Source organism: Gaeumannomyces tritici (assembly GCF_000145635.1).
Source record: "Gaeumannomyces tritici R3-111a-1 unplaced genomic scaffold supercont2.131, whole genome shotgun sequence".
Classification (NCBI taxonomy): domain Eukaryota; kingdom Fungi; phylum Ascomycota; class Sordariomycetes; order Magnaporthales; family Magnaporthaceae; genus Gaeumannomyces; species Gaeumannomyces tritici.
Genome location: NW_008804675.1, coordinates 1 through 8,430, shown reverse-complemented (window position 1 = coordinate 8,430; position 8,430 = coordinate 1). Strand labels below are relative to the sequence as shown.

The 8,430-nt window shown below is 56.6% G+C and overlaps 2 protein-coding genes across 2 annotated transcripts; both read left to right on the top strand.

Moving 5' to 3' along the window:
* The first annotated feature begins 321 nt into the window (after positions 1-321).
* Positions 322-6,581, top strand: GGTG_14088 (clathrin heavy chain). Its single transcript, XM_009232015.1, has 4 exons — positions 322-840; positions 926-1,297; positions 1,368-5,600; positions 5,676-6,581. The coding sequence occupies exons 1-4, from the start codon at positions 754-756 to the stop codon at positions 6,030-6,032; spliced, it is 5,049 nt and encodes a 1,682-aa protein (XP_009230279.1). The 5' UTR covers positions 322-753; the 3' UTR covers positions 6,033-6,581.
* Positions 6,582-6,902: 321 nt separating this feature from the next.
* GGTG_14087 (hypothetical protein) lies at positions 6,903-8,171 on the top strand. Its single transcript, XM_009232014.1, has 3 exons — positions 6,903-7,501; positions 7,603-7,793; positions 7,918-8,171. Exons 1-3 carry the CDS (start codon positions 7,058-7,060, stop codon positions 8,144-8,146), a joined length of 864 nt encoding a protein of 287 aa, XP_009230278.1. The 5' UTR covers positions 6,903-7,057; the 3' UTR covers positions 8,147-8,171.
* The last annotated feature ends 259 nt before the right edge of the window (positions 8,172-8,430 follow it).

The following is an 8,430-nucleotide window of genomic DNA, read 5'->3' as shown; positions in this document are numbered from 1 at the left end:
AACATGCCCGCGCCGCATTCTACACCTAAAAAAACACGCGTTTAAGGAATTTGTAATTATTTTAATGCAAAAAGCATTACTTATAGCCACAATAACGTTTTTCGCTTTTTATAAATGCAGGGGGTAAAATAATTGCAGATTGAATGAGCTCCTTTTTTTGTGGTGGTGGGGAAAAAATTTGCGGTCCAGACTTTTTTGGTCAGGGCGGGGCGCCTTCGTTGTTGATTGCTTTGGCGGGCCCACCTGGCACGTGCTTCGCAGCTGAGGAAAGGGGACGGCAAAATTTCGGGCAACAGGCGCCGCCGCTAGTTGAGCTCCAACTGGCTGCATGGGAAGCCAGGTCTCTTGATCCAACATTTGGCTGTCGACAAACCAAACAAACACCTCTCCATCCCGTCAACGTCCTTGAGCCCTCCCCCTCAAGAGACAACCCAATCCCACGATTCACGCTTGATGATACTCCGTTCTGTCCCGGCGTCGCCATTTCCGCAGCCATCACCCTAATACCTTGCCTTCTCTTTTCGATCCGGCAGAGCTGATCGTCACGCCCAGCTCCAAATCGCGCGGCTTCCATTTTCGCGATCTCCGTAGCCTCCAGCAAGCGCACCGCCCAACAGCCTCGGCTCCCATCCAGCGCCCCGCGCTTCCTGACATCCACAGAGCCCTTGTCGCGAACTTTTTTTTTCTTTTTGGTTTTGAGTAGCCAGACCAAGCAAGGCTTCCTTGACGCGCGGCCCAGCGCCCAACTTCACAATGGCGCCGCTCCCCATCAAGTTCACCGAGCTGCTACAGCTCTCCAGCGTCAACATCGATACCTCAGCCATCGGGTTTAACTCTTGCGTACGCCACCGCGGCCCCTCCGAGTATCTGGGCTACCAATGTCCTCTCTGCTATCTGTGCTGACTCGAGCCGAGCGCGACAACAGACACTAGAATCAGACTCGTACGTCTGCATCCGCGAGAAGAAGAACGATAGCGCGTCGCCCGAGGTTGTCATCATCGATCTCAAGAATGGCAACAATGTCATGCGCCGGCCCATCAAGGCCGACAGCGCCATCATGCACTTCACCAGACAAGTCATCGCTCTGCGTGCCCAGTCGAGGACGCTGCAGATCTTTGACCTGGAGCAGAAGGCCAAGCTCAAGTCGACGACCATGAACGAAGATGTGGTTTTTTGGAAGTGGATCAGCGACACCACCATAGGTCTCGTCACGGACGCTGCAGTCTACCACTGGGACGTCTTTGACCCCAACCAGGCCGCCCCCGTCAAGATGTTTGCGCGCAATGACAATCTGAGCGTGAGAACCCTCTAGTGCACAAGGTGATTTCACGCAGGACGGTTTACTGACGCCAGGATCGCGCCCACAGGGAAACCAAATCATCAACTACCGAGCTAACGGCGAGAGCAAGTGGATGGTGGTTGTTGGTATCGCTCAGTCTGGGGGCCGTGTGGTCGGCAACATGCAGCTATACTCTAAGGACAGGGGGATCAGCCAGTCGATTGAGGGCCACGCTGCCGCGTTTGGCACCATTCGCCTGGACGGCGCGCCGCAAGATACCAAGCTGTTCACGTTTGCTGTGAGGTCGGCCAATGGCGCTAAGCTACATGTCGTTGAGGTGGACAAGCCTGAAGCCAACCCGGCCTTTGCGAAGAAGAACGTCGAGATCTACTTCCCCGCTGAGGCCGTCAACGACTTCCCGGTTGCTCTGCAGGTCTCGCAGAAGTACGGCGTCATCTACTTGGTCACCAAGTATGGCTTCATCCACCTGTACGACCTGGAGACGGGCGCCTGTATCTTCATGAACCGGATTTCGAGCGAGACGATCTTCACCACCTGCCCCGACAGCGAGTCCACTGGCATCGTCGGCATCAACCGCAAAGGCCAGGTGCTCTTTGTCACCATTGACGACACCACCATGGTCTCGTACCTGCTGCAGAACCCTGCCAACACCGAGCTGGCAATCAAGATGGCGTCGCGCGCTGGTCTGCCCGGAGCCGACAACCTGTACGCCCGCCAGTTCGAGCAGCTGTTCAACGGGGGGAATTACATGGAGGCTGCTAAGGTCGCCGCCGGTTCTCCCCGCGGTTTCCTGCGGACGGCTGAGACGATAGAGAAGTTCAAGCGCCTGCCGGCACAGCCTGGTCAGATGTCGTACATCCTCCAGTACTTTGGCCTGCTGCTCGACAAGGGAGTCCTCAACCGCCACGAGACCATTGAGCTGGCCCAGCCAGTGCTGGCCCAGAACCGCAAGCAACTTCTTGAGAAATGGCTGAAGGAGGGCAAGCTGGACTGCTCCGAGCAGTTCGGCGACATGGTGCGGCCGCACGATGTCAACATGGCCCTGGTTATCTACCTCAAGGCCAACGTCCCGCAGAAGGTTGTTGCTGGGTTTGCTGAAACTGGCCAGTTCGACAAAATCTTGCCGTTCTGCGCCCAGTCCGGCTACCAACCTGATTGGATCCAACTGCTCCAGCACATTGTCCGTGTCAACCCCGACAAGGGCACCGAGCTTGCGTCAACTCTAGCCAACCACGAAGGTGGATCGCTGGTAGACCTTGCACGTGTTGTGGATGTTTTCCAGGGCCAGAGCATGGTCCAGCAGGCCACCTCTTTCCTGCTTGATGTTCTCAAGGACAACAAGCCCGAGCATGCCGACCTGCAGACCCGTCTGCTTGAGATGAACCTCATGAATGCGCCGCAGGTTGCCGACGCTATCCTCGGCAACGAGATGTTCTCACACTTCGACAAGGGCCGCATCGCCACCCTCTGCGAGCAGGCTGGCTTGCACCAAAAGGCGCTGGAGCTTTACGAGGACCCGGCAGCCATCAAGCGCGTCGTTGTGGGCATCGCGGGCACACCCAACTTCAACCCGGAGTGGTTCGTCAACTTTTTTGGCAAGTTGTCGGTCGAGCAATCTCTGGACTGCCTGGACGCTATGATGAAGCACAACATTCGCCAGAACCTGCAGTCGGTTGTGCAGGTGGCCACCAAGTACTCAGACCTGCTTGGCCCCACGCACCTGATTGACCTTTTCGAGAAGTATAAGACTGCCGAAGGCCTCTTCTACTACCTGGGAAGCATCGTGAACCTGAGCGAGGACGCCGATGTACATTTCAAGTACATCGAGGCTGCGACCAAGATGGGCCAGTTCAACGAAGTGGAGCGCATCTGCAGGGACAGCAACTACTACAACGCCGAGAAGGTCAAGAACTTCCTCAAGGAGGCCAAGCTTACGGAGCAGCTTCCTCTGATCATTGTGTGCGACCGCTACAACTTCGTCCACGACCTGGTTCTCTACCTCTACCAGAACCAGCAGTTCAAGTCGATTGAGGTGTACGTTCAGCGCGTGAACCCGGCACGCACCCCTGCCGTTATCGGTGGCCTGCTTGATGTCGACTGTGATGAGAACATCATCAAGAACCTTCTGACAACGGTCAACTCGGCGTCGATCCCCATTGACGAGCTTGTGTCGGAAGTCGAAACGAGGAACCGTCTCAAGCTGCTGCTCCCCTTCCTGGAGGCTACTCTCCAGGCCGGCAACCAGCAGCAGGCTGTCTTCAACGCCCTGGCCAAGATCTACATCGACTCCAACAACAACCCAGAGAAGTTCCTCAAAGAGAACGATCAGTACGACTCGCTCGTCGTCGGCAAGTACTGCGAGAAGCGCGATCCCAATCTTGCCTACATCGCCTACCGCAAGGGCGGCAATGACCTGGAGCTGGTCAACATCACCAATGAGAACTCCATGTACAAGGCTCAGGCTCGGTACCTGCTTGAGCGTGCCGACCGTGAGCTCTGGACGTTTGTCCTCAGCGAGAACAACATCCACCGCCGCTCTGTTGTTGATCAGGTCATCTCCACGGCCGTCCCGGAGTCGACAGATCCCGCTAAGGTCTCGGAGGCTGTCGCTTGCTTCCTTCAGGCCGATCTCCCGGGCGAGCTCATCGAGCTTCTGGAGAAGATTGTGCTGGAGCCGTCGCCGTTCAGTGACAACCAGAACTTGCAGAACCTTCTCATGTTCACCGCCGCCAAGGCAGACAAGTCTCGCGTCATGGACTACATCCACCGCCTGGACGGCTTTAACCCCCAGGAGATCTCCGAGGTCTGCATCAACGTCGGGCTGTACGAGGAGGCGTTCGAGATCTTCAAGAAGATAGATGATAAGACGAGTGCTGTTAATGTCCTTGTCGAGCACGTCGTTAGCATCGACCGCGCTCAAGCTTATGCCGAGGATGTCGATATCCCGGAGGTGTGGAGCAAGGTTGCCAAGGCTCAGCTGGATGGCCTCCGTGTCACCGATTCGATCGAGTCTTACATCAAGGCCGAGGACCCAAAGAACTATGCAGAGGTCATCGAGATTGCCACTCATGCTGGCAAGAACGAGGACTTGGTCAAGTACCTACGCATGGCGCGTAAGACTCTGCGCGAGCCCGCCATCGACACCGCACTTGCCTTCAGCTACGCTCGTCTGGACCAGCTGTCCGAGCTCGAGGACTTCCTGCGCGGCACCAACGTCACCAACATCGAGGAGTCGGGCGACAAGGCTTACGGTGAGGGCTTTTTCGAGGCTGCCAAGATCTTCTACACGAGCATCTCCAACTGGGCCAAGCTCGCCACCACTCTGGTCCACCTTAGTGACTACCAGGCCGCGGTCGAGTGCGCCCGCAAAGCCAACAGCATCAAGGTCTGGAAGGAGGTGCATGAGGCATGTGTGGAGAAGAAGGAATTCCGCCTGGCCCAGATCTGCGGTCTCAACTTGATTGTTGATGCTGAGCAACTGCAGGCACTTGTCAAGAAGTACGAGCGCAATGGCTTCTTCGACGAGCTCATCAGCCTGCTGGAGAATGGCCTGGGTCTGGAGCGGGCGCACATGGGCATGTTCACCGAGCTGGGCATTGCTCTGTCCAAGTACCATCCCCAGCGTCTGATCGAGCATCTTAACCTGTTCTGGAGCAGGATGAACCTGCCCAAGATGATCCGCGCGTGCGAGGAGGCCAACCTCTGGCCCGAGCTGGTCTTCTGCTATGTTCACTACGACGAGTTCGACAACGCCGCCCTGTCGGTCATTGAGCGTCCTGAGAACTCATGGGAGCACCAGCAGTTCCGGGACATCATTGTCAAGGTTGCTAATCTGGAGATCTACTTCAAGGCAATCAACTTCTATCTCGAGCAGCACCCGTCACTCCTCACGGACCTCCTACAGGCCCTGACGCCCCGCATCGACGTCAACCGTGTGGTCAAGATGTTCCAGAAGTCAGACAACCTACCACTTATCAAGCCCTTCCTGCTCAACGTTCAAAGCCAGAACAAGCGCATCGTCAACGACGCTATCAATGATCTTCTGATCGAGGAGGAAGACTACAAGACCCTGAGGGACTCGGTCGAGAACTACGACAACTATGAACCTGTCGAGCTCGCCGGCCGTCTGGAGAAGCATGAACTTGTCTTCTTCCGCCAGGTTGCCGCGAGCATCTATCGCCGCAACAAGCGCTGGGAGAAGTCGATTGCTCTCTCCAAGCAGGACAAGCTGTGGAAGGATGCTATTGAGACGGCCGCTCTGTCGGGCAAGACCGAGGTTGTTGAAGAACTGCTGCGTTACGTGAGTTCGCCTATTCCCTCTCCCCTCCTCCTCCTATACCAGGATGTGTATTTGCTAACAAGTCCGTATCAATAGTTTGTCGACATTGGCAACCGTGAGTGCTACGTCGGCATGCTGTACGCATGCTACGACCTCATCCGGCCTGACCTTGTGCTGGAGATGTCGTGGCGCCATGGTCTGCACGACTTCACCATGCCATATATGATCAACATGCTCTCGCAACAGACCAAGGAGCTGGCCATCCTGAAGGCCGACAACGAGGCCCGCAAGGCCAAGGAGCGCGAGCAGGAGAAGCAGGAAGACAGCGCCCCCATTCTGGGTGGTGGCCGCCTCATGATCACCGCTGGCCCTGGCGGCGGTGGCCAGACCTCCCCGGCGCCATTTGCTGGGGCTAATGGCTTTGCGCCCCAGCCGACCGGGTACGGCTATTAGGGCACCGTCCCGGTGTCAGCGCCCGTCCCGGCTTTGGCTGCCCGTCCCCAAGCACCAGTTCCCGTCGCCCAACCATACCAGTCGGTTGAGCACGTTCACCGCCACCACGTTTTCCACTTTCGCCCTGAGTCTTCGCTCAGGGTTGGAAGTGGCGGCGGCGTCATGCCGAATGCGGGAAACCCGTACCCGCCCATGCCTCCACAGCATGGTTCTTGGTGATGATGGCTATCGCAACTTCACTGCCAACAGCGCCATGGGCATTTACAAATTTTTTTTCTCGGTTCGAAGCAGTAGGGAGGTAGACCGGAGGATATATCAAAAGATCGGTTCCGGGGTTTTGACGCAGCAGTATCTTGATGCTGCCTTGTTAGTGTTTATATTTTGGGGGCGCTATCGTCGGATCCCTGGTTTCTCTTCGGGAGCGGCGTGGAGGAAATGAGGGAATGTTAATTTCTTCTCTTTTACTTGCACATGTGACAGAAACGCGTTTGTAAATGTATGATAGTAAAACACATTGAATTTAACAACAAAGATGTGCCTTCAACTCGATTGTTGATCATGCTCTGGTCTTGGATGTCTCTGCTCTCTCACTCTCGTTCAAGGTTGGCTCCTTGTGATGTGGCTGCCGCACTGGGGTCACCTGTGGCTTGGTGGTAGACAAACGACCTGTGCTGTCGGGTGTCCAGCCGCGCATCTCCCCGCCATATGATGCCGAAGAGCGGAAGCACTCTCCGTTGACCTCCTTTTCGCAGGCGGAACAATTTGAGCCTTTTTTTATCCCTTGATTTCATGAGGGCGCCCCGAGGCCCAATTCAGCCGGCGGATGCGGTCCAGGACGGTCCGTTTCTGCTTTTACACCAAAAGGGTGGCCACAACAACTTCCTCCCTCTTGCAAGCCATCTCTTAGCGCCCAGCCGCTATGCGAACAGTGACTCTCGCTTTCTCTTTCCCATTCAGAAACCCATGTTTTCCTTTTCGCCTTCACATTGAGAAAACAAACACATCTTTCAACGTACCTACCCCAAATGACACTCGCCCGCCACCTGGCAAACGCTCTCCTGGCGGTGGCGGTAGCCGTCGCCGGCGCCGCCGAGGTCAAGTGCCCCATCGTGTTCGACGGGCGCGTGCCCGCGTCCCTGGCCCTGACCGACTTTGACAGCCCCGGGCGGGGCTCGCCGTTCGGGACGGGCTACGTCAAGGGCGAGGGCCTGCTGTGGAGCGACATACTAAAGTTCCCGACGGCGGCGGCCGGCCCGCCGCGGTTCGAGAACGCGTCGCTGCACAAGCCCATCACGGTGACGCTGAGCGACCGGTCCATCTTCCAGACCCAGAGGGGCTTCCGCAGGGCGGGGCTGCAGTTCGACGGGGACTCCAACACGGGCGGGGAGGGGAGCGCGGGGGTCAGGACGCTGCACTGGAGCGTCAAGATTGACCCGGGGCGGGCGCTTAACCTGAGCCACGAGTATCTGGTGGGTTTCTGCTCCTCCTCTCTGCTCGTTCATGTATACATAGGTACCAGGTTTCAGCATCTTGGTTCTACTGGCTGATACGATATCTCTCTCTCCTGTAGAACGTCTGGCATGAGACGTCGGACTACTCTGCCAACCAGTTCAACTTCGAGATGGGCACCATCCTCGGACAGACGTCGCTGCCCAGAGATACGTTCAAGATACTCAACCGGCAGAACCGGCAAATCTGGTCGACAAAGGTGGACAACACCGCGTGGAACAACTTTGCCATCAAGATCGACTACACCAAGAAGTAAGCCCCCGCCCCTTCTCTTTTTTTTTGTCCACCCCCGTCTGGCCTGCGGCCGTAATCGGGAGCGTGTACTGACGGTGAACCGTCGCACCGTCCCGGGGAAAACACCGACCGAACAAATCAGTACGCTCCAGGTGTACTACTCCAAGGGCGATGAGCCGCTCAAGTCGGTCACAAACGCGGTCCAGAACGACAACTCGGGCAAGGGGCAGTACCAGCTCGGGCTGCTCAAGAAGCCGACGGGCACGAACGACGTGGTCAACTCCGGGTACCAGTCGAGGAACATAAACGAGGGCCTGATCTACGGCGGCATCTTCCTGGAGGACAGCGCTGGAGGGTGTATCTCGTTGTAGACAGGCAGGATTAGGGTATCGGGCCTTGTCGAAGGGATGATATCTATCTGCTCCGTATATGTCTGGACGAGTGGTTTTCTTGCACTGGCGAGCAGTTCTAGTATATTTCATCAGTTCCTCATTGGCAATACACTGCTCGAAATAAATGTGCCGATCTCTGCAGCCATCACCTTTGCTCGGGGAGTCAGCCGTGTTTCGCTCCCACTCGCAACCACACCTCCGGAATTCTGGTGCCCACCATTGGTAGCATAGCCCTTGTTAATATGTCTATTACGTAGCCCCCC

Bases quoted from the DNA above. Each gene is read 5' to 3' on its own strand.
- GGTG_14088 (XM_009232015.1), top strand. From the start codon at position 754: ATGGCGCCGCTCCCCATCAAGTTCACCGAGCTGCTACAGCTCTCCAGC. The intron at 1,298-1,367 runs GTGAGAACCCTC...TCGCGCCCACAG, and splicing joins CGCGCAATGACAATCTGAGC to GGAAACCAAATCATCAACTA. The intron at 5,601-5,675 runs GTGAGTTCGCCT...CCGTATCAATAG, and splicing joins TTGAAGAACTGCTGCGTTAC to TTTGTCGACATTGGCAACCG.
- GGTG_14087 (XM_009232014.1), top strand. From the start codon at position 7,058: ATGACACTCGCCCGCCACCTGGCAAACGCTCTCCTGGCGGTGGCGGTA. The intron at 7,502-7,602 runs GTGGGTTTCTGC...TCTCTCCTGTAG, and splicing joins ACCTGAGCCACGAGTATCTG to AACGTCTGGCATGAGACGTC. The intron at 7,794-7,917 runs GTAAGCCCCCGC...CGAACAAATCAG, and splicing joins AAGATCGACTACACCAAGAA to TACGCTCCAGGTGTACTACT.